The sequence below is a fragment of the Solanum verrucosum genome, unplaced genomic scaffold, assembly GCF_900185275.1.
Source record: "Solanum verrucosum unplaced genomic scaffold, falcon-dt-bn FXZP01000289.1, whole genome shotgun sequence".
NCBI lineage: Eukaryota > Viridiplantae > Streptophyta > Magnoliopsida > Solanales > Solanaceae > Solanum > Solanum verrucosum.
The window spans coordinates 170,379-196,070 of record NW_026020016.1 but is presented as its reverse complement, the minus strand read 5'-3'; the positions used below and the strand labels follow the sequence as shown (position 1 = coordinate 196,070).

The window sequence follows — 25,692 nt, the reverse complement described above, 5'->3', positions numbered from 1 at the left end:
TTACCACTTACCACTATCTGCAATCCACCATGACTATTAATCATCACAATCAATTGTTACCTCAATTTATAATCATCACCAATTACCATAACTACCACAACTACATAAATCTTTATAAAAATGATACTATAAATCATTCTATTTTAGAATCACGTTTCTTTCAGATAATAAAGTCTGGTAATTTTTCAAACTAGCACTTGGCTTTACATAGCAAAACCAACCGATGGTATTCAATATACTTCAACTAGAAAACCGATCAATTAGTTTACCAAACTCCGTATTGATTGGCCAGTGCCAGGATCGTTTAATCCCTAGGTCACTAAAGCCATCGCTTGGGGTCCCGTATTTTTTAGAGCCTACATTTTTGTAAAAATTACTTATAAATGTTATTTTTTCAAAAAAAATTATATGTACTATGAGTGCTATGATTTCTACTAAGGAAATTGTATATGAGATGAATATAGAACCTGAATTTCGTAAGAAACAATTTGATGAAAATATTGATAACGAAACACAAACCCTTTGAAATTAGAGTTGATTACTTTATATATATAGTAAATCAAGTTATTTTTTTCACGTCAAAATAGATTTGAACCAATTGAAGCATATGAAAATATTTTTGGTTTCTTATTTAGTGGTAAATTGAGATCACTAAATAATGCGAATTTTTCTTTAAAAAAAAACATTGTCTTAACCTTGAACTTTCTTTAACATATTATAGTTATTTTGATATTGATGGTTTAGATTTATTTTTTGAATTAAAAGTGTTAAGGAAAATAATACCAAGAAGAAGATAATGAGCTAATAAAAATACTCAATTGAATAAAAAGACTTGATTCTTTTTCAAATACATATATTGCTTATAGAATAATCTTAACAGTTCCTGTAACCGGTTCTTCAGCCGAAAGAAGTTTTTAAAAACTAAAATTGATTAAATCTTATTTAAGATCAACAATGTCTCAAGAGAGATTGAATGGATTAGCTATATTATCAAATTGAAAAGAAACTATTAAAATAAATTGATTATAAAACAATAACTAATTAATGACTTCACATCTAAAAAAGCTAGAAAGATAGATTTTAAATAAAAGTATATATGATTAAAAAAATATTAGGACCCCTTTCTTAAGTTTCTCTTTAGACTTCCAATCTTGTTGAATCGATCCTGATAGATGCATTGGCATAACCATAAGAAATCTGAATTACCCTTTAGAAAGGTACTTCTATATAAAAATAATAATTCCCCTTCATTATAATGTCACTCTTGTTTACTTTTTGCTGTGATATCAATTATCACAACTTTTTCCAAAATTGTATCTATCAAGCTAATGTCAACTCTCTCTTTTTCTTAGTAAAATATAATAAGAAAGTCATATGTATAAGTCGTCAGCCTTCACTTATTACAATATTTTAATTTAAAATACCAAGAACGAGAGGCGTTGAAATATATATGCAATCATTTCATTTAAAAAATTTAAATTACTTTATTTTAATCGCAACACGTGGCTTCACGTATGAACCTAATTCTTTGTTATGGGGCAAACAAGTAATTTTGTTTTTAATAATGAGTTAACTTTAAACTAATATCATATTAAAGTGTGTGATCATCTCATTTAAAAATTTTAAATTACGTTATTAAAAAATAAAATTTTATTTATTTAATTATGTTTCATCTTAGAGGAGAAAAAAAAGATTGACTTCATTGATACCAAGATTTAACAACTTAATTCCTTGAAGAATTCAGTTGTTAAGACTTTTTTTTAAAACGCAATAATGCAAGTCCGTTATATGTTTAAAAATATATGTCAAATGTTTCCTAATTTGATTTCTCTTTACTCTTGTCATTTTTGACAAATCAAGAAAGGACAATTTTTTTTATTATTAAACGCTCAATTTATTAACATTGAGTTAATATCTTTGAATAAGAGTTAAATGATAAACTGACTGTATCAATAATTAATTTCTTAATAAGTGTGTAAAGTCAAAATTTGACAAGTAAATAGAAACGGAGAAAGTAGGTATAAAGAATGGAAAGGATTGAATAAGAGCAAGTTGAATTCACAATTTATTTATTTTTGGATTCAACATTTAGTAAAAAAAAAATTACGGGACGCTGTTGTTGCAAAATTGGGTTTTTAAATTTGTTGTTATTTTGGTAAATTAATAATTGAGATTTGTACATCATAATATATGAACCTTATATTTTGAATTTATTTGAGGTGAATTTGAATGTTGAATCATATACGTTATGAATCTAGTAACAACTTTAAAATTCATAAACTTTTAATCCCGACTTAATTTATCTGAAATACTAAATACATTCTCTTATAATTTTAACTCGCTATTTAGTAAAAATTATAAATTCAAAATTAATTAATATTTATTTAATTTTAACGATAATTAGTGGGTGGGGGTGTTGACATACCTACAGGGTACAACCTAGTACACATGATCTAAGATCCTTAATTTTTTGAATAATTCAAAGGTCAGACTTAATTATTAGGGAAAAATAATACAATACTGCTACTCTATTATACATGAATCGAGGCCGTTTGGTTGGAGGAATTAAATAAGTTATTTGAGAAAAAACTCAAATAGTCCTTTATTTTTTAAAATAAGACTCAAAATATCTTTATGCTTTTATACGGAGCACTAATAGTCTCTCATGTTTGTAATATTAGTGCATTTTTGGTCCTCTTTCAAATTTTTGCCTATTTTTTAACATTAATTTTGACCACAATTTTATGTATGGAATGTTTATTCGTTTTTTTTGTTACATATTTTTGTATAAATAATAATGCTATGTTAGAGAAGATAAGAAGAAGAATACATTGTTTTGTTCCGTATAAATATTATTGCAGCTAAACTAAGAGCGTACCTTTGATTGTCAAACTATATCAATTTATTGACGACGTTGCAAGAAAAGAATTTTTCGTACTATTGTACGTGAAATTGACGTGTTGAACCTCTCATTTGTTTTTTTTTTAAAAAAAAGGACAAGTTCTCTTCTCACCTTCTTTCACATGAAGTTATTATTTCTTCTAAATATATGAAAAGACGATTGAACATTAAAATTTGGATAAAATCAATATTGAAAATAGACAAAAGTTTGGGAGAGGAGTGATCCATGTGAAAATTTAAGAATGACTTTGAATTCTAACCCATAGATAAGAGACTATTTTGAAGTTTTTTTCTAAGTTACTCTATTTCTTAACTTTAATTTCTATTTAGTTAAATTAAGACATTTAAATTGAGATGATCGGAGTATCGAAATTCATGTATTCAACCCCATGTGCCCTAGGGAAGGTAGTGACTTATGAAGGGTAGTTGGTATGCATATAATAGCCATGCGCGTATGTACCGTGTACGGCATATTTATAAACAAATATATAAAGTAGAAAGATCCAAGACGCCTTCACGAGGGCTTTGATGGAGATAACAAACTATATAATACTCAATTATGATGAGGTATATAATTAAAAACAAAATTATTAGTCATATTAAGGATGTGTTTGGTATAATAGACAATGTTAAAATTTTTGCAGAAAATATACGAATTTCTTACTTGTTTTTTATCATTAGATAAGTAAGCAAATTATATTGTCCTGTTTTGTTTTTGTGTAAATCTAGGGAAACATTACTTAAAAATAGGAATTATCAATGAATAAGAAAATATATGGATTTCTTACTTGTTTCTTAGAGTCATATAAGTAAGGAAATCGTATTGTCCCAATTTTATTTTGTGTGTAAATTTAGGGAAGCATTACTAAAAAACAGGAATCATCAATGAACAGGTTTTGTAGCTAAACAAAAAATTCGATCATTAATCCTATTAAGCACGAACATTATCAGAAAGTTTTGTTAGCTATAAACAATTTAGCTACTGATGAACAACAAAGTTCATAACTAATTTTAATTTATTTTGTTTGAGAACACTATATGGAATGGAGTTGGGGTTATCAAGTACATGTATTTTTATCTAAACACGGTAGTAGATCCTAAAAATCTATCACTTCCTCATGAATTTATCTTGGATCGAGATCTGTTAACTCAATTTTATCCCAGATTTACTAAGGGAGCAACCCAATTTTTTCTCCTTGAAATTAGTCAAAATGTGTGGGGGTGGGGTAGGATTAAGATGAGAAAATCATGGTGGAATGTCATTATGAAACTTATTTTCACTATTTTTATCATTTTTATTTTATTTTAAGAAATTTACTATTTTCAAACAAAATATTTATCGACCAATCAAACATTAAAAAATTGAAAAACATAATAATAATTGCATAGCAAACACACCCTTAAGGTTGTAATAATTGATGCAAGTACATTATATTATATTAGGAGGGAGTAAAAATAGAATAAGTCAAAATATTGATCAACTTTTAGGGTGATGAGAGTTTTGAGGGCTTATATAAAGACAAGTGTATGTGGACTCAAAAAAACGAACAAGAAATACTAAAACTAACCAATATGGAGAGCACAAATAGTGAAGAGGAAGTTAATGTAGGGCAGCAACAACTCAAAGATAAGAAAGTATCATGGGCAAAGCTAGGTCGTGTTGATTCTCTCAACATGGAAGCTGGAAAAGTTTCTTCAACTCAAGCAACACATGTCTCTAAGGTATATGGATTTAATCGTTTCAGTTTACGTGACACTATTTTGATAATAGTCTGATTTTCAAGAAAATGATATATGTTTATGTATTCAAAAACTTAACTTTATGCTTTATTCTTAATGAGAAGTTAGTTTTTGTAACTATACAAATATTATGATATGTTATAAGGTCATGAGTTTCAAGAGTTTTATATCCATACAAATGTTCCGTTTTGTTTACATTAGAGTTTTTGTTTCTTTCTTGAATATCGTGTTGATTTGAAATTGGAACTAAGGGAGTTTACACGAAGTGTCAGGTAGATTCAAAATTTTAAGTGGGCGAAAAGATTCGATCTTTTAGATCCTTAGTACTAAACTGATTGAGCTTTTAAAATTACAGGATCAGATCTAATATTTGTTACTAAAGAATTTTGAGGGTTACATTTTACCTAAAATCTATACTCCACTTCAAAAATATTGTGTTCAGATGGATCTGATATTGAAATACTGAATCTATCCCTGCTGAAATATAGTGTAACTTTTTATCTATATCATTTGTATAATTAAATCTGTTATAATTTTTTTTTTCTTCGTATTATTCATTTTGAAACACTTGTTTTACTTGCGAGAAATAAAGTACATAAATATTGATCAATGTCTTAAAATATATGGATTTTTTTATTATGTTGATATAATAAGAATTACAATTTGTAATATTTTTCGTATAGTTTTTAATATCTAAATACTTTAAACTACTGAATTAATATGATCTAACTTAACTTCAAAAATTAATCAATTAATACTTAAAAAGAAAAATATGACAACTAATCAAGGGTCGCCGCTAAACCTATACATTTCTCGCCGTTGATTCATCTCATTTTGTGGCGATAAGATAAATCGCTACGAAAAGTCGCCACAAAAGCTTTGTAGTGGTAATTGTGTTGTTGACTTGAATCTTAATGATTATTGCAGGCTAATTGGAAGACAATATTGAGTTTAGCATTTCAGTCAGTAGGAGTTATCTATGGAGACATAGGGACTTCTCCTCTCTATGTGTTTTCAAGTGTTTTTTCTGATAAAATTGAACACAAGGATGACATTCTTGGTGTATTTTCCCTCATCATATATACCATAATGCTTGTACCTATGACTAAGTATGTCTTCATTGTCTTATGGGCCAACGACAATGGCGATGGTAAGTTACAACATACCACTAAATTTATATAAAAACGTTTGACTAGACATGAAGTTTATTAACGTTTCACTATCAGGATCTGCTTATTTCTATTGATGATCTAAAGTCAAACTTTGATGAAAACCTTGATTATTATTTTTCAAAATAAATGTTATATTATATAAGGAAAAGATGCAAATATATCCTCCAATTTTGTGATTTAGCACATATATATCTCTTGTTAAAAAAGTAGCTATGTCATTACACAAATGATGCAAATATTACCCTTTTTGGCCTACAAAAATGAAAAAAAATCAATTTTAAATTTATTATTTTATTAAAAGATAAAATATTTGATTTCTCTCAAAGTTCAGGAGTATATTTGGTCTTTCTCACACGTGATCCATTAATATATTTTAAAAGCCCATATCTACATGTAAATTTATATTGTGCATCAAAAATACTGAATTCAAATGAACCCAATACGTAATTTCTTTTGCATGTAGGGGGAGCATTTGCGTTGTATTCCTTATTGTGTCGATATGCAAAAGTGAGTCTGATACCAAATCAACAGCCAGAGGACAGAGAACTTTCACACTATAGTTTGGACATACCATCCAATCATATTAAAAGAGCTCAGAGGGTCAGACAGAGTTTGGAAAAGAGTAAATTTGCCAAAAATTTTCTTGTCTTTCTTGCCATTCTTGGAACATCTATGGTCATTGGTGATGGAGTTCTCACTCCTTGTATTTCAGGTAACCAATTAAATATCATACATAATGTCAAATCGTATATCATTGCAACAAAAATAACTTTTAGCAGCAATATCAACAAATCGTATATACATATTAACAAAGAGTGTTAAAACCTTTAACAACATTAATTAATTGCCGTTGGATCTAATGTTGCTATAAGCTTTGGAGACATTTACAAAGAGTGTTGATTGTCTCTTAAAAAACATATTTAGCGACATCTAAACTGTTGCTGTTAATTAATTGCTGCTAAAGATTATTTTTGGTGTAGTGTATACCTACTTATATATAATATGATTGATTGTACATGTTTTGTTTAATTTGGTGTTTTCTCATGATGCAGTGCTCTCTGCCGTAAGTGGAATAAAGCCCCTAGGCCAAGGTGATAATCCGTTACACTTTTTTAAATTTTGTATTCAGTTGAATTGTGTCACATGAACTGAAACATGTAGAGTATCATTTTCCCCCTTTCTCCTTTTTTTTTTATGAATAAATTGTTAAAGGCTTTATTAAGTTAAGTAGTTAAAAGAGTGTTCTTTCTAACAACTTCAAATGGTCACACACTTCAACATATGGTATCAGAGCAGATAAAAGGTTGAGTCTTCAAGTTTCACATGTTTGGATTCATGAAAAATATCACTCTCGCAAGTGAGGAGCGTGTTGGAAACATCATTAAGTAAATAAAAGTGTATATTGATGATGAGATGGCTACACACTTGCACGTGAGGCGGGGTGTTAAGAATGTGATTAAATAAACAAAACCTAGTACTCTTTAACTACTTAGGTGAGATGGTTACACTCTTCGACATGAATAACTAATGGATAGATATTTTTTGCAGAGGCTGTTATGGGTATTTCCATAGCAATATTGATAGTCCTTTTCAGTGTTCAACGTTTGGGTACAGACAAGGTTGGATATACATTTGCTCCAGCCATATGCATTTGGTTTTTGTTCATAAGTGGCATTGGTCTCTACAACTTGTTCAAGTATGATGTGACCGTCTTACGCGCCTTTAATCCCATGTATATTATTCACTACTTCAAAAGAAACGGTAAAAAGGGATGGATTTCTCTTGGCGGAGTTTTCCTTTGCATTACAGGTTTGGATTTAACTTATATATACTGACAGTATGAATAATATCTCTGTTTTCATGTGTTGAATGACTATTTTTATGTAACTCTACAGGATCCGAAGCTATGTTTGCTGATTTAGGTCACTTCAGTGTGCGTTCTATTCAAGTAAGTCTTGTTCATTAGAGTTGACTGTCTATATCACATCCCTCAGGGTGCAGTCTTTCCCCTAATGCCATTGAACTCACTCATTATGTTGTATATATGTAACGCAGATAAGCTTCAGTTGTCTCGTATTTCCAGCTTTACTCTCAGTTTACAGTGGCCAAGCTGCTTATCTCACAAAATTCCCTGAAAATGTGGAGAACACTTTCTATGACTCTATTCCAGGTAAGGTTTGCGTACATCTTACCCTCCCTAGACCCTACTCGTGGAACTACACTGAGACCTGAGTATGTTATTATTGTTGTTTCATTACTCTGTTGACGTCTATAGCGTATGAAGTGATGGATCAATTCATCATAATCTAGTTTTGTTGGTGTTGTTGTACTACAGGTCCACTTTACTGGCCAACATTTGTAGTGGCTGTTGCTGCAGCCATTATTGCAAGTCAAGCGATGATTTCTGGAGCTTTTTCTATTGTTGCTCAAGCACAAAGCGTAGGTTGTTTCCCAAGGGTGAAGGTAATTCACACATCAACCAAACATGGCGGTCAAGTATACATCCCGGAACTCAATTACTTCCTCATGATTGCTTGTGTTTTAGTTACTTTTAGCTTCAAAACAACCGAAAAATTGGGACATGCTTATGGTATTGCTGTCGTTAGTGCTGAAATCATAACGACACATATGGTTACATTAGTAATGCTTGTTATATGGAAGACGAGAATATGGTGGATTACCTTATTCTACGCGGTGTACCTTACCGTTGAATCAACATATTTCTCTGCTCAGCTCGCAAAATTCACTCAAGGTGGTTATCTACCCATTGTATTCTCAATCGTGCTTGTGATCATTATGGGAACTTGGCATTATGTTCAAAAACTTCGATACCAATTCGAGCTCAACAACAAGGTTTCGAGTGAGTACATTAGGGATTTGTCTGATAATCCAGACATCAAAAGAATACCAGGAATTGGACTACTATACTCTGAATTAGTACAGGGGATTCCACCTATTTTCCCTCATTTTGTCTCCAATATTCCCTCTGTTCACTCTGTTATCGTTCTCGTGTCAATCAAATCAATACCTATAAGTAAAGTAGCACTACAAGAACGTTTCTTGTTCCGTCATGTTGAGCCTAGAGAGTACAAGGTATTCAGATGTGTAGTCAGATTAGGCTACAAAGATCAACTTGGTGACACAATGGATTTTGAAAATCAATTAGTTGAACAATTAAGCAAATTCGTAAGACACGAACATTACATTCTTGAAGCACATGAACTAGTTGTGAATAGAGAAAAAACATCCAGGGTTCACATAGAGGAAGATATGCAACAACAACAACAAGAAGTGGATTCTACAACATCACCATCAACGCGTTCCATTCAATCTAATCGTTCATCGAGTAGAATACAAATGTTGCATCCAAATGCTTCAGGACAAGAAGAGATACAATTTATCGAAAAAGCTAAGGATCAAGGAGTGTTCTATCTATTGGCAGAAGCAGAGGTGATTGCTAAACAAGATTCGTCGTTCGTGAAGAAAGGTTTTATCAATTATGGTTATAATTTCTTGCGCAAGAATTTCAGGCAAGGGGAGAAAGTTATGGCCATTCCTCAGACAAGGCTTCTAAGGGTTGGCATGACTTATGAGCTATAATAAACAAGGTGAATAATATTATGATTTCTGCGTTTTGTGTATGTTTTACCTTTTTCTATCCTTTAATAAAGTGTGCTAATTTAAGCTTGAGTAATGTAAATGTACCCTATTAAATGTACCTTGGGCGTAACTCCAGAAGTTAGCTAATCGACCTTACATGTATTATTCTCTCTATCTAATACAAATGATCTTATGTGTACATCTCTACATGTGTTGCACGTGCACGATGTTATCTGAGTCTCAATACTCCCCCTCAAGTTGGTGCGTACAAGTATATTGAACAATATCAGCTTGGACATCAAGTACTCATGTTGTGATAATCTTGGTTGAGCCTTTTGTTAGCATATCTGCTAATTGTTACTTAGAATGATCACAATTCACATGTAAGGTTTTCACCATTCCCAAATGAACCTTCTTTCCGATGAAGTGACAATCTATCTCGATATGTTTTATCCTTTTACGATACCTTGAATTAACGGTTTTGTTGTCTCTTGTGTACATCAATAGGCAATGCAATTTCAGCACCAAGTAGGTTGAAAATGTCTCATTATAATCTTAAGTTTTTCCTTTTGATTATATTCCTCGCACTATAACAAATAAAGAATTTTACAGCAATAACAAATATGAGTATTTATAGTCAACACTTATATAAAAGCTGCTAAAAAATTTAACGACTCTAAATGCAATTGCTTTTAACTCAATTAGATATCGTTAAGTATCTCTTTTGTTATGGTGTTGACAACTAACCTTTTGCCTTAAACCTCTTTGTTGTTCCAATCAGTCCAATGAGGAAACTTCTGTAAATATTGTTTAATTGACCTTATTTAAGTATCATCCTTCATTAGAGGTTTTGAATTTGAATTCGCTGGCTCTTTACTCCTAATTTGGTACTTCTTGACATTAATTAATTTGGATAAATTACATTGAAATTTGAAGAGAAAAAAGCCTCCAAAAAAAAGTAAAAAAAGGAAAATTATTTTTTTCTCAAGGAAAATTATCCACCAATAAGACATTCTATACGTTATTTAAAACAAAATCCAATTCAATTTGACAAATTATTACCTAAGATATTATTATCAATCTTTTATAATACACATGTTGCAAAAACATTACCTTCACATCTGATTCCACACTGAAAAATTACCTTAAATGATTTTTAAAAAATAAATAAACACTTTATTTATTTTTACATCAAAAAAATTCCTCCATGCAAAACGAAAAAAATTCTATTCTCTTTCCTTTTTCAGAAAACTTAATTAGGAAAAATATCTCCAAGAGTAAAACTCATATGAAATATACAAAATATCCAGAGAAAATCCCAAAATTAATAGAAAAATAGAATGAGTATTCCTTTTTTGTCTTTTATTTAAGATTAGGATTAGTTTCCTTACTATGAATTCAATTAGTTTGGATATAAGAGTGAATTTGTAATGACATTGTTGTATAAATTATTGATCTTTTGTTTGATCTTTTTTTCTTTGGGGTAATAAAAATGTAATTGTTGTGATATATAATTAGCAGAAAAATTTTCAACTCTAAAGAAAAGACAAAAACGTATACTTATTGCTAAATTAAGCCAAACATTCTTATTTTAATAAATAAATTATTTGGTCGTAGATTAACAATCCTTCCTTGTCCTGATGCTAAAATTAAGTTGGTTGAAAATAGATGTAGGTTAGAATGGTTTAGTTAGGACCGCGTATTAGTCGGTTTCGTTATTAGTTTTGAAGTTTGACTTATCGATTATCAGTTTGTATGAATGTTAAATTTTATAGAATCATTAAGATATTGATTTATTGCTTATCGATATATTATTGATCGATTGGTTTAACCGTTAAGAATTAACACATACTAAAAATAATTATTGAAGATTACTTAGAAACAAGGTGACAAACCAAATGAACCATGCATATGAGTTCACAGATTGCATCTTGCTCAAAAGCAAATACTGACACATTGTAGAATAACCGAGAGTTTGAGACAGCCAGAAATAAAAGTATGAAACTAAAACCGAAGTCAATGACTTAATATATCAAATAGTATAAATACTTATAATTAATTAATTTACTATCAGATTATCAGTTAACCTGTTAAGAAAAAACTTCAAACTGTTAAAGATTGATAACGCGATAATAAAAAAATTAAAACCATTATTAAAGTCGATAAATCAATATCGCATTAATGATAGACCAATAACTTTTTTTCGATTCGAATTTTCAACCGCCATAGTTGCAGTTATTCATATACAGCGATAAATAATCCGCTTTTATAGTATTTATTCTTTAGCTGAAAACATTGAGCATCATTAAACATCAATTTGAATATTTTTTTTGTGTTTGCATTAATTAATTATATATATATATTCATATGAATTTATTTAATTTTAACTAGAAAAATGAGGGTAAAAATATATATAAAAAAATTAACTGAAAAAATAAATAATAATACAGGCCAAAGAGAGTTGTCACATCATTTTTCTAATGTCTAGCTTTAATATATTACTCCCTCCGTTTGCTTTTATTTGTCATGTTGCGCTTTTTGAGAGTCAATTTGACTAATTTTCAAAGTTAAATTAGATTACATTATCTAAACAAAAAAATTTAGATATTCAAAAACTATACGAAAAGTACTATAAATTACAATTTTTTGCATATCAATATGATGAAAAAGTCAATAGTAAAATGTTAGTCAAAGTTTTAATAGTTTAACTCTAAAAAAGGAAACCATAACAATTAAAAGTGAACGGAAGGAGTAGACAGATTCCGATCCTTGTATTTAAATAAAAGAAAGTAAAAAGAATAATATAAGGAAAAAAAGTAATTTAAGGAAATGATATAATGATATTAATAATGAAATTAAGAAAAGAAGGCAAAAACTTATAAGGAAAACAAATTACAGCATTGATGATGAAAGATAAAATATAAAAAATTAAAAAAAAAAATCAATAAAATTCTAGACCTTATAGAGAGCGTCACATCATCGAATTTATATCCCAAACTTTTTATATATATAATTTAGGAAGTAACCAAGTAATTGTGATTTGTGGCTAGTCAACTTCTTAGGGTGTAAGTTTTTGAGGGCCTATATATATAAAGAGCAAAGGCAAAAAAAGAAGAGGCAGCCTTTGTGATAAAAAATTTTAAAAAATGGCAACTTTAGATAGTGAAAATAAGCTTAAAGGTCGTAAAGTGTCATGGACAAAGTTGCATCGTGTTGATTCCCTCAACGTGGAGGCTGGAAAAGTTTCTTTGACTCCGTCAAGACACGCGTCAAAGGTATAGATTTAAATTATATATACGTAACCGAATCTTTTATGATGTTGATATCAGAAATGGAATCAAAATTTTAACGAGCGAATTCAAAAATATTTATACAAGATTCCTTCGATCTATAACCTAAAGTGATTTTTAACCATCTTAACCACTCCATTAGAAATGATTTTGTTTTACAACACTTGTCCTATGAAGGGACAAGATTCATTTGAATATGTAGGCTTGTCAAAATGTTTAGAATGTTCAAAATCAAAATTTTAACTAGGGAATTAAAAAAACATATACAAGATTTCTTCGATCTATCTTTGATCTATGACCTAAAGTGATTTTTAACCAATCTTTACCACTTCAATAGAAATGATTTTTTTTGTACAACATTTGTTTATTTCTATACAATTTTTTGTACTATGCAGGGTGATTGGAAGACATTACTGAGTTTAGCATTTCAATCAGTAGGAGTTATCTATGGAGACATAGGGACTTCCCCTCTCTATGTTTTTTCAAGTACTTTTACTGAAAAAATTAAACACAAGGATGACATTTTAGGTGTATTGTCCCTCATCATATATACCATAATCCTCATACCTATGACTAAGTATGTCTTCACTGTCTTATGGGCCAATGACAATGGCAATGGTGAGTTATACATGTCCTCTATCTGTTTTTTTTTATTTGGTTTTTCACCTGATATTTGTAGATTCATATCGCGTACTTTCTATTTTTATGTTACTATTTGGAGAATTGAACAATTTTGTCTTTACGTATCTATTATTTCTTAAAACTCTTTTGAATATTTAGAATTATTAGTCTCGTGTGATACGTACTTTCCACAATGTACCTTATATGAATGTATACAAAATTTGTATGGAAATAACATAAATAATATGTTTGAATTATAATTTTTTTTAGAAATGGTGAATATTGATCTTGTTTAGTAGTATTTGCTTAATAGTGGAAGAAATCCCTAAGGTCTAATGATGAATAAAAAGAAATAATTAATTTTAAAAAAATAGTTGTAAATACAATTTTGTCCAACATTGAATACATATGAAAGATAAAAAAGTCTTATCAACATTTCACATTGTGATGATAAGATTTTTTATTAGATTAGTGTATATAATTTTTCAAAATATAAATGAAGGATATTTTTAGAAATTTGCAATTAATTCTATCTTTATTTTCAATATTTCTTAAGATTGTGTTCATTGAATCTAATATATATATATTTATATATTTAAATTTTGTTTCATTCCTTTTATATTCTCAAATTTGAATTGGGTAAAGATATGATTTGACCATTTTTACACTGTTTGTTATGAATATTAAATGTGTGTGAACGTACTTATTATCTTGCTTTAAAAAACTTAATTATCTTTTCTTCCTTTTTTCCTTTTATATCCAACAGACAATTTTGATTTTTTACCATACTGTATTCCTCATTTTCCTTTTTATATCTAATAACAATTTTAGCTGTTTCCTATTTTATATTTTCCTAGAAAAGAAGTTTTATTTAGAAATAAATTTCTATGTGAAAATGATTTTCCTTAAAATGAGTAAAATGAATTCCCTAATGAAAGTAGGAAAAATAAGTTTCATAAGTGGTTTCCCCACCCCCACCCCATTCCACATGTCTAGTGTTTTTTTTAGATTATAAATAATTATTTTTGAGATTTTATTTTATTTTTCTTATAAAATTATTATAAAATAAATAAGAAATTTAGTTATTTTTCATAACATTTCTCTTAGACAGACCCTAATTATGCGAACTTATGAACAATACTTCTTGCTTAACTTTTGAGATATGTAAATACAATTTCCAATACTTGAAGAATGTATGACTTACCGTCACATAAAATAAAATAAGACGAAAATCTTAATATTTACATAGTTTAATTATTTTCTTATTCTTTTGCAGGAGGATCATTTGCATTATATTCCTTAATATGTAGATATGCAAAAGTGAGTCTGATCCCAAATCATGAGCCAGAAGATAGAGAACTTTCACATTATGGTTTGGAAATACCATCAAATCAATTTAAAAGGGCTCAAAAAATCAGACATAAATTGGAGAACAGTATTTTTGCAAAAATTGTTCTCGTTTTTTTTGCCATTCTTGGAACATCTATGGTCATTGGTGATGGAGTTCTCACCCCTTGCATCTCAGGTTCGGTATAAAGAATTTTTACACTATTATTACGATACCTAAACGATTGTTAGAGCCAACCGTCAATAATAAATGACAATATATAATTAACATTTTACAATCAACACTTTAGAATAGTCAATTATTATTTTCGCCTCCATGTCCCAATATGGGATCAACATACATAACATAAGGACACAAAAATAAGTGGTCTTATCAAACACATGTAGGATAATAAGTTCATGAGCTCCTAACCTGATAAATACGACAGACAATTTGCTATAACAAGTTAAATTAAATCGATAATGCAAAAATATAATAATTACTTGCATTCTTATTTAATTTGATGTTTTTTTTTATGCAATGCAGTTCTCTCTGCTGTAAGTGGGATCAAGCCTCTAGGCCAAGGTAATAAATTTATGTTAATGAATTCTTCTTCTTCATTTTTTTCTCTCTTATTCCTAACTTTTAACCAAAGAAAATCGAAAAAATGATCCTTGCAGAGTCGATTATGTATATTTCTGTTGCGATTTTGGTGGCTCTCTTCTGTTTTCAACGTTTTGGTACGGATAAAGTTGGATACACATTTGCTCCGGCTATAAGCGTTTGGTTTTTATTCATAAGTGGCATTGGTCTATACAACTTGTTCACGTATGATATAGGCGTTTTACGCGCCTTTAATCCCATGTACATTCTTCACTACTTCAAAAGAAACGGTAAAAATGGATGGCTTTCTCTTGGCGGAGTTTTCCTTTGCATTACAGGTAACAATTTTCATAATTCTATATGTAAAATCGAACTTTGTAAATAATGTGATAGAATTTTGAACTCTAACACATAATTGTTCATAGGGTCTGAAGCTATGTTTGCTGATTTGGGTCACTTCAGTGTGCGATCCATTCAAGTAAGTCTCCTTTCATTTTCTTCTTTAATAAGCCTTACGCGATATAAATTGATGTGTAATATATTGCAGATAAGCTTTAGTTGCCTCGTATTTCCATCGATCCTCTCTGCTTACATTGGACAAGCTGCTTATCTCTCAAAAAACCCTGGTGATGTGGGAAATGCTTTCTATGCTTCAGTTCCAGGCAAGTTTCATTTGTATGCATATTTATTCATTCGTCAATTTCACCAATTATTTTGTGTTAGTCCCACAAGTAGAGTCTGGTAGTCCCACATATGTTGTTCCCTTGAAGACGCCTCAACATATTTGAATCCTTCTCATACTTATATGACCCCCTAACTTTTTCTCTTCTATTTCGATATGTGATTTACCTGAGACAAGTTTACGAGCAAACTCCCTCTAAAGTTTAACCACCAACAAAAGGGGAGTTTGCCATGAAACTTCTCTTAGGTAAAATCACACATATGTCATATAAGGATCTTTCGAGGCGCCTTTTGACAACATACAAAGTTTGGACCTACATTGTATCATAACACCATAGATAATTGGTTTTGTTTGTGTTGTTTACAGTTGCACTTTACTGGCCAACATTTGTAGTGGCTGTTGTAGCTGCCATTATTGCGAGTCAAGCGATGATATCTGGAGCTTTTTCAATTGTAGCTCAGGCACATAGTCAAGGTTGTTTCCCAAGGGTGAAAGTAGTTCACACATCTGAAAAACATGAGGGTCAAGTTTACATCCCGGAACTCAACTACTTCCTCATGATTGCTTGTGTTTTAGTTACTCTCAGCTTCAAAACAACCGAAAAATTGGGACATGCTTATGGTATTGCTGTGGTTAGTGCTGAAATCATAACAACACATATGGTTACATTAGTTATGCTTGTTATATGGAAAATCAGCATATGGCGTATCGCCCTGTTCTACTCTGTCTATTTAACCATAGAATCAACATATCTATCAGCTCAGCTCACAAAATTCGTGGATGGTGGATATCTACCCTTGACCTTCGCGATTGTGTTTGTGATCATCATGGGGATTTGGCACTATGTTCAGAAACAAAGATATCATTTCGAGCTCAATAACAAGGTCTCGAGTGACTACATAAGGGACTTGGCCAGTAATCCAGACATCAAAAGAATACCAGGAATTGGACTACTATACTCTGAATTAGTACAGGGGATTCCACCAATATTTCCTCACTTTGTCTCCAATATTCCATCTCTCCACTCTATCATCGTTCTCGTGTCAATTAAATCCATTCCTATAAGTAAAGTAGCACTCGAGGAACGTTTCTTGTTCAGACATGTTGAGCCTAGGGAATACAAAGTGTTTCGATGTGTCGTTAGGTTGGGCTACAATGATCAAATTAGGAAACCAGAGGACTTTGAAAACCAGTTGATCCAATATTTGAAAGAGTTCATACAACAGGAAAATTATATTCTTGCAGCACATAATGATCAAGTTGCAGATAAGGAAATTGAAACTGAAACACCGGTATCAGGCCAACAACAAGTAGAATCATCGTCAACTGTGGTCCACCTAGAGGAAGAGCTGCAACAACAAGTAGAATCAAGAGTATCATCACCAACTGGTTCGATTCGATCAATTAACACTCCATCAGGTCAGTCTAATCATTCATCAACTCGAATACAAATTGTGCCACCAAGTTTGGTGGACACAGAAGAAGAGATGCAATTTGTGGAAAAGGCTAAAGAGCAAGGGGTGTTCTATCTGTTGGGAGAAGCAGAAGTTGTGACGAAACAAGATTCGTCGTTCTTGAAGAAATTTGCTGTCAACTATGCCTACACTTTCTTGCGCAAGAACTTCAGACAAGGTGACAAAATGATGGCTATTCCCAAGACTAGGCTTCTAAGGGTTGGCATGACTTGTGAATTATAATTCTGACTGAAAATTCACCGCTATAAGTTTTTTCTACTACTTCTGTATGACCTTTTTATTTACTGAATGAACAACTACTATTCTCTGAAATTCAATTCACTTACATATATTGATCAACATTACAAGTTATGGCACGTTTACCGGACACCTAAGGAAGGTACAGCCCAACTATGAGGTACAACAGCAGATGTTTACAATAAAACGTATATGGCTCTTTGCTGGTAGAACCACTCTATTGTCGAACTTCTAATAAATGTGATTGATCCAATTCTAGATCATCTTCTGTTATGCTCGAAATAAAAACTAGGATTTTGAATTTACAAGTTCCGAATATTTGAAATAATTGAGAATCACGAGAACCTTTCCAAACATCTATCTTCTTAGGGCAATTGGAAAAGAAAGGAGTATTTTAATTCTTCTACTACCTTTCATTCCACTATTCTGATCGAATTACTTACTCTTTCTAACGACAAACATAACAAAATCATATTTTTTTTGCATTAAAATCTTCTCAATTTGCATTTTAATAGTACAATACTATTTTTTTTCAATTCTTAACCTATGATATTTACATATTTTCTTTCTTTCTAGTTATTCGAATATAACAATAAACAGCAGCAAAAATAGCAGTAACAAGTCCACCAATAATGACCTCTCCTCCAGCAACAGACTTATCAGCAGAATGATGATGCCTTATTTTCAGAATATTAGTAACCTCCGGGGCCGAAGCTTCGGCCCCGGAGGGTCCTTCAACAATTTCATTTTCTCCTTCTTCAAACAACTCTGCAATTCTACCTTTCGATAATGGTGGATTTGCAATGTTACTTTCCGCTACTCTTTTAATCGTAAGCTTTCGTGGGAATGGCGGAGAAATCTGAGATTTCTCTGCCATTGCTTGGAAAATCAAGACTGAAATGAAAACAGAGCAAGAGAACATAAATTTTGATATTGATCTGCCCATTATCACAAGTGAAAATTTTGAAATTTTTTAAAGATTTTGAATTGTAGTCAAGGTGTTTGATGAAATTACTAGGAGAATATTTGGGGTTACAAATTTAGGAGATGATTGGTATTATATATATATAGGGGAATATTCCGTGTAGCTCAGAGGTTGAAGATCTAGAAAACATGTTGAGGAAGTGGGATCTATGTGGGGTGCTTTTCACTGAAAATGAAACCTTAATGACCAAGTAGCTGTTGAAGTGGAAAGTTAATCTTCATCTCTTTCGATTTATGTGATATAATTTGAGTCGATGCATATACAAAGAAAATATTTTCACAGATTAAAGGAATTAAATAACGATTCATTTAGTGGAAGCAGAATAAACAAGTTGAATAAGGGCATTCCGTGTGATATTTTTTTTTTCACTCTTCAGCATACCTCATCTTCACTCAAACCCCATAACATTTCCATCCCGCTTTCTCCATTTCTCCTTCTCCTACCTCCTATTATTTTTTTTAAAAAAAAGAAAAAATCTACGAGCTCGATGTAAATGCAAAGTCCATAAATTTTAAAGACATAATACCTAAATTGACATTTATATCTTCTAACTTTGGGGGTGCATAAGTACACACTTAATTTTTTGTAAAATTGAACAAATAGACATATTCATTGGCGTCCTACATGACAATTTATGTCCTATAATGAGTCTTAATTGCATTATGTCTTATAGAACACGTGTGTCTACTTGTTTAATTTTATATAAGATTAAGTGTCTATTTATACATATTCTAAGTTAAAGAGTATAAATGCTAACTAAAATCAAATTTAAAAGATATATTATGTCAATTTTAAATTCTGAATTTGCTTCACTCCGAGGCTCCATGTTACCTAGATTGTGATGCAACAACCACTTCTAGAAGTAAAGTAAACCTCCCATCAACTAGCAGCTGGCTGGAACCATAGCTAGGATACAACTGGAGCAAAATTAACCTGTTAATTCCTTCTACTTGATTGTTCAAGTATCTTTGTCTGTTTATATGGCTATAATTTAGAATAGTTAGGTCCATGTTTCTTAAAAACATGAAAGGTCACCTCATATTTTTGGATTTAATAAAAAGACTCTAAAATTTAAGCCCACATGTATAAACTGATGGTTTTAGATTTTTCTGTAGTACTAATTATATTTTTGATTTGTTCGGCTTGATTTGGAGTATGAGGATTAAAATAAAAAGATTTGGTGTGAATTTAAATGTAGATCTTCATTTTAAAATAAAATAAAATTTACATATTACTTTGTGTAACAATACTCTTATACTATCCAAATAGTAATTAGGATAAATAAATTAAAACTAAAGGAATACTCAAAAGCAGGATGCACATTATAACTCATGTGCACTGTAATAGATTTGATGAGAAAAGGAGTGGGTTATAATTATTTTTTTTATGACATGGGTGTCTAGATCAGATAATTATGTTCATCTCGATTATTTCATTAAACACATACTCTATTATTATATTCTTCCATAAATACATATACAAGGTAATATCTAAAAATTACACAAACTAAACTGATGTCTATTGATGCATATAGGGTCGCTGGTGTGTTGTCAGTCCTAGCGATAGATTCAAAATCTATTTTTTTTAAAAAATTTTAAATTATATTTTCTAATTTAAAATGAATTTGCTCTAACGAAAAAATTTTCAACTCTTTCAAATCCACATACCAAATCTAAGAAAAAGCTATGCAAATACCAGATTTAAGAGAAACCTATCATGTTCGTTCTGAACGCATATCTAATACTCCCTTCGTCCCATTTTATGTGGCACCATTTCCTTTTTGGTCAGTCCCAAAAAGAATGTCACATTTCCTTATATGGTAAGTATTTAAAGGTATAATTCCTTTTTTACCCTTGTTTGTCTTACTTAATCTTAAAATAATACTCCAATACATTTATGATGAGAGAAAAAAGTGAGTCTACTTTTTAAAAGACAATTTGGTAAACAATTCAAAGTCTTCATTTATTTCTTAAACTCCGTGCCCAATCAAATGTTGCCATATAAAATAGGACGGAGGGAGTACTACAATTGCTCAAAATTCACAATTATCTCATATATTATTAACGGAATTAAGATTTAAGGTGTACTCTGTAAAATGTAAAATGAATAAAAATTGGGGTTGGGCCGTCTAGTAGGGCTGTTCAGAGTCAAATCGAAATTGATAATCTGAGCTGAAATTTTTTTATTGGTTTATCAATAATAAGTTATTGATTTAGCGGTTTTGATAACGGTTTTTGATTTTTTTGTTATCGGGTTATCGATTTTTAATGATATGACGTTTTTTCTTAACGTATTAACCGATAACCGGATAGTAATTAAATAATTATACTTATACCATTTTGTATAAAAGTCTTTGACTTAGAGTTTAGTTTCCTATTTTTATTTTTGTTTGTCTTGAACACTTGGTTATTCTACAATGTAAAAGAGTTGCATTTGAGCAAGATGTAATTTGTGAATTGTGCATAGTTCATCTGGTTTGTCACCTTGTTCCTAAGTAATTTTCAATGATTTTTTTTGTATCAAATCTTAACGGTTAAACCGATAATGATCAATAACCAATAAATCAATAACCGATAAGTCAATAACTTAATGGTTCTATAACGTTTTAGCATCTCTACAAATCGATAACCAATAAGTCAAACCGATGTATTTCAAAACCAAACCGAACCGACTGATACACAATCCTACTGTAATAGCTTTTTCTACCCTTTTTTTCAAGGATAAATTTATATGCTTTATTATATTCGGAGACGAGGCTAAGCTCCCATATTCTGACATATAACACTCCAGACATGGGATTATTTTAGTTTTTATTTTTTAAAAAAGAAATCTTTTTGTAGTGAAATATAAGGATTCTTTTGAAAAAAAAAACAAGTAAAAATTGGAGATGAGTTGTCTCGTTATTGAATCCTTTCTAGCTATGAATTAAAATATATAGTTAAATTGAATAACAAGCGTAAGAAATTAGAATTTAAACATGTATTTTAAATTTTGATCTCCTTAAATTATCAAAAAAAAAAATTAAAATTTATTAATATTCGACAAAATTTTACGATAAATATAAAGTTGCGACAATCCCAAAAAAAATCAGAAAGCAACAGTAAAATGTACTGCCACCGAATATCATCAGACTGAATTTATTTGAAGCATAAAAGTCTTAAAATTACTACCCTCTTTCACACTTGAAAGTTGTATTGTCTAATTCTCATCGATCGAGGTGAAATCAAATTATAATCATCATCGTTAATAAGTTTTGTAATTATGTATATATACATTTTTAATAAAAAATATTATAGAAGGATCTAATAAAAATTATTGTCTAAAGTGTCCGTTCTCATAACTAATACTATCGTGAATTAGGTTTTGAGTTACTTGAAAGTTAAATTAAATTAGATAAAAAAAAGAAGAAGGGCATTTTGTGGTCACTCAATGAAATTTACCTTTTTGACTGTGATTGATGACTTTGCCACACCATTTTTCTTAGCTGGTTTAGACTTTAGAGAAAAATATTTCTTGGTTCCCCACTAAAAGGAATCCTAGATATAAGATAAAAGAAAAGGTGGAACAAAAGGCCAAAGCGAAACTAGAATCATATTGACAAATTTTCCTAGCTAGAATTAATCACTCATTATTTTACTGTCTCGTGCTTGAACAATGGTGATATTTTATTTATATATAGAAAAAATGAATAATTGATATAGTGTATCTGTGGTTCGATAAATATTTGGTGATATTTAAGTAGCAAAATGAACAAGTGATAATTGATGTGTATTTCAAAAAGCATTTGGTGATAGTTCAAGTACTACACTTACACATCAATAGTTTATGTATAAAACTAAAAAAGTCGAGAGTTTTTAGGTGTGTATTTGATCGTTCACTCATCTATTTATAGTAAACAACATATTACTAACACTTTCTCTATCGTAATTTATGTAAAAGTGTTTGATTAAACACAAAGTTTAAGAATGAAAACAAGTTTTTTAAAGTTTGTGGTCTAAACAAATTAGAAATATTTTTGTAATTATAAATCATTTCATCAGGATAAAACGAAAAACTTAAAATTAAATTATTACTAAATACAAAAGTGTACGTATAACTTTTTTTGGGATTGACGAAAAGATAAATAATGTCATATAAATAAGAAAAAATGAAAATATACATTCTCACTTTTAATTTACGACTTAACTATAGAATTAGTTAATATGATTTATTATAAATATCATGCGTATAAGATTATTCAAATTTTCTTCATCTCAATTTTATGTGAAGATGTTATTATTTGGAGAGTCTGACACTTTCTTTTATTACAATTTTTTTTTCATTTTAAATACTTTGAATCACTAATTATAATGATTTGTAGTACTTTTCACGTATTTTTTAATATTTTGATTCACTTCACATAAATTCAAACGGAAAAGGCAATTAATAATTAATATCCCATTTCATTTTAGCTCACTACTACTTGTACTATATAGTCCAGCTCACTAAACTATCCACTTTTTGTCATTGTGATATTTTTTGCTTTTACACTTTTTCACACAAGCTTAATAGAGTGGAGGGGTGCTTATTTATTTAAAACCTTAGACAATTTAATTATTCCTTTTTCCTCTTGAAAGTGTCATTGAAGTAGTTTATGAAAAAATGTCTAAGTTGTTTGGGATATTTGCATGCTTAGTGATTGTGGCTTTAGATGCTCTAGCTGGTCTTCTTGGAATTAAAGCAGAAGGAGCTCAAAACCAGGTAACAAGTCACTTTTTATACACTCTTTGTATTAATCTTGATATAATAACTTGAAAAATAAAATAATAACCAGCTATAGTTAGGAGTGGAGTTATATAGTTATGTCATGAGTTTGGCGGAATTCAATAGTTTTGGTCTAAATCTTGTGTTTCTGCTTAAAAATAATATATTTATTTTCTTCGTTTCAATTTATCTGTCTAATTTTTTTGTAGTCCGTTTAGAAAAGAATGTCTCTTTCATTTATTGATAGCTCTTTCATTTCAGACATGTTTAACATCACTAGATTAAAAGATATTTTGATATATTCAACATATCTTTAATTTAAGACCACAAGAGTAAACTTTACTTTCTTAAACTTCATAGCAACTTAAAATTAAACAAACAAATCGATACAAAGGGAGTGATACATACGTAAAAATAATTTATGTAGAACTCAATGAACTACTTGTCTAAAAAAAATTCACAACCAAAAAACTTAAAATTCTATCTACGAATTTGACAGAACCCAATAATTTGTTTTTAGACTATAGTGATATAGAAATAAATTAATTAAATCATTGTTCATATTAATTATATATCAATTTATAATGTTTGTCATAGAACTTAATTGAAACTAATTATTTTGTGTGTGGTATTGAAGGTAAAACACTTGAAGCTATGGTTTTTTGAGTGTAAAGAGCCAAGCCATGATGCATTTATTCTAGGGCTAGCTGCTGCTGGTCTTCTAGCAGCTGCTCATATTCTTGCTAATCTTGTTGGAGGCTGCAGCTATTGCTATTGCACTGGAGATGACATACAAAAAGCACCACCTAGCAGACAATTATCACTTGCTTGTCTTCTTTTCACATGGTATATATCTCTCTCCGTTACATTTTGTTTGTTTGATTTTGACTTGACATGAAGTTAAGAAAGTTGAAAAGATTTCTGAATCTTATGATCTTTAGTTAAAGATACGTGAAATATAATGTACCGTAATGTCTTTTTGGTCTTATCGACTTAAACATGTCAGTTGAAAAGTTAGAATTATCGAAAGGACGAAAAAGGGAAGATATATTCTTTTTGAGACACACTAAAAAAGAAAGTAAGATAAATAAATTGAAACAGATTCACCAAATATAATTCACCAAAAAATGAGACATACATCAACAATTTTTTTTAAAAAAATTGTAGATAATTGTATTTTCAACTATTGTTATTTCCAATTTTTTTATAAAAAAGGTCAGACAATATAGAGACTTTATTCTCTTCGAGCCCCATACTTGGGAATGCATGGGGTAAAGAAAGTTGCTCTAATCAATATGTTTTACCGTGATTTTAGGCTATTGTTATTGGTATATGTGTTATATTAGTACGTGTATTTTGCTTGGACAGAATGTTTAAAAATATAGAAAAAAGATTATAAAATTTTGTAATTTTAAATTAAAGATTTGAATCGTACAACAATATTATCTTTTAAATCGTGTGGTCTTATAAATATACCATGTTATTCTTATTCCTTCAATTTTTGTAATTTGTTTGAATTTTGGAATTTTTAGGATAATAATGGCAGTTGGAATGGGAATGCTAGTGATTGGCACAATGTCAAATAACAAATCGAGATCTTCATGTGGTTTATTGCATCATCATTTCTTCTCAATTGGTGGAATTTTGTGTTTCGTACATGCCATCTTTTCTGTTGCATTCTATGCCACATCTACTGTGACAATTGCATAGGACGATTTCGTCGTTCGAATTGTAATTTGAAGAAGCATTTTTAGTGGTGGATCGTGCTCAAAATATCTTGGAAGGGGGTGTGAGAGAGGATCGATGCTTCCATTTTCTTTGTTTGATCATAGTTGTTGAGATGACTAGGGCATTTGATGTTTTCAACTAATGGTAATTGCATAATTATTAAGTACTAGTATTAATTTGTATTGTACAAGTTTGAGTTAATTTCACGTATCTTTATCTGCTATAAAATTAATTATACAAGTTTGATAAAAAAAATAGTGTGGGATTCAAAATTTGCCCACAAGCTTTGATAGATCGATAAATGTTCAGATAGATGGACAAAGACTTGTCTTACCACAAGGTCTGATCGAACACTAGCTAGAAAATTTTATGATGGGCAAGAACTTGTCTTGTCACAAATTTACGAGGACTTAAATATAAATATCATAATAACTCTATAACAAATTATTCAGAAGCTATGTGCTGATAGACTAACGTCTAATTTGTGATGTTTAGGAACGGAAGTGTTCGTACCTAATTCCTTCTTCTTCTTTTAATAAGAAGAGTCTTCAATTTTCTATCGCACATAAACGATGGAGAAGAAAAAAT

General features: G+C 30.1%; 3 protein-coding genes across 3 annotated transcripts; all 3 read left to right on the top strand.

Moving 5' to 3' along the window:
- Positions 1-4,457: 4,457 nt before the first annotated feature.
- On the top strand, positions 4,458-9,620 carry LOC125820950 (potassium transporter 5-like). The gene is made up of 8 exons (XM_049500373.1): positions 4,458-4,623; positions 5,569-5,791; positions 6,277-6,525; positions 6,866-6,904; positions 7,362-7,622; positions 7,709-7,761; positions 7,869-7,983; positions 8,149-9,620. Exons 1-8 carry the CDS (start codon positions 4,474-4,476, stop codon positions 9,411-9,413), a joined length of 2,355 nt encoding a protein of 784 aa, XP_049356330.1. The 5' UTR covers positions 4,458-4,473; the 3' UTR covers positions 9,414-9,620.
- A 2,904-nt stretch (positions 9,621-12,524) lies between these two features.
- LOC125820951 (potassium transporter 5-like) lies at positions 12,525-17,633 on the top strand. Its single transcript, XM_049500374.1, has 8 exons — positions 12,525-12,688; positions 13,099-13,321; positions 14,601-14,849; positions 15,198-15,236; positions 15,332-15,592; positions 15,680-15,732; positions 15,802-15,916; positions 16,303-17,633. The coding sequence occupies exons 1-8, from the start codon at positions 12,560-12,562 to the stop codon at positions 17,631-17,633; spliced, it is 2,400 nt and encodes a 799-aa protein (XP_049356331.1). The 5' UTR covers positions 12,525-12,559.
- Positions 17,634-23,128: 5,495 nt separating this feature from the next.
- On the top strand, positions 23,129-25,272 carry LOC125820886 (protein DESIGUAL 3-like). The gene is made up of 3 exons (XM_049500310.1): positions 23,129-23,373; positions 24,014-24,222; positions 24,909-25,272. Exons 1-3 carry the CDS (start codon positions 23,275-23,277, stop codon positions 25,084-25,086), a joined length of 486 nt encoding a protein of 161 aa, XP_049356267.1. The 5' UTR covers positions 23,129-23,274; the 3' UTR covers positions 25,087-25,272.
- Positions 25,273-25,692: the final 420 nt, after the last annotated feature.

Coding starts and splice junctions, on each gene's coding strand:
- LOC125820950 (XM_049500373.1), top strand. CDS start 4,474: ATGGAGAGCACAAATAGTGAAGAGGAAGTTAATGTAGGGCAGCAACAA. Junction 5,792..6,276: donor GGCCAACGACAATGGCGATG/GTAAGTTACAAC, acceptor TTTTGCATGTAG/GGGGAGCATTTGCGTTGTAT. Junction 6,526..6,865: donor TCTCACTCCTTGTATTTCAG/GTAACCAATTAA, acceptor CTCATGATGCAG/TGCTCTCTGCCGTAAGTGGA.
- LOC125820951 (XM_049500374.1), top strand. CDS start 12,560: ATGGCAACTTTAGATAGTGAAAATAAGCTTAAAGGTCGTAAAGTGTCA. Junction 13,322..14,600: donor GGCCAATGACAATGGCAATG/GTGAGTTATACA, acceptor ATTCTTTTGCAG/GAGGATCATTTGCATTATAT. Junction 15,917..16,302: donor TTTCTATGCTTCAGTTCCAG/GCAAGTTTCATT, acceptor TGTTGTTTACAG/TTGCACTTTACTGGCCAACA.
- LOC125820886 (XM_049500310.1), top strand. CDS start 23,275: ATGTCTAAGTTGTTTGGGATATTTGCATGCTTAGTGATTGTGGCTTTA. Junction 23,374..24,013: donor CAGAAGGAGCTCAAAACCAG/GTAACAAGTCAC, acceptor GTGGTATTGAAG/GTAAAACACTTGAAGCTATG. Junction 24,223..24,908: donor GCTTGTCTTCTTTTCACATG/GTATATATCTCT, acceptor TGGAATTTTTAG/GATAATAATGGCAGTTGGAA.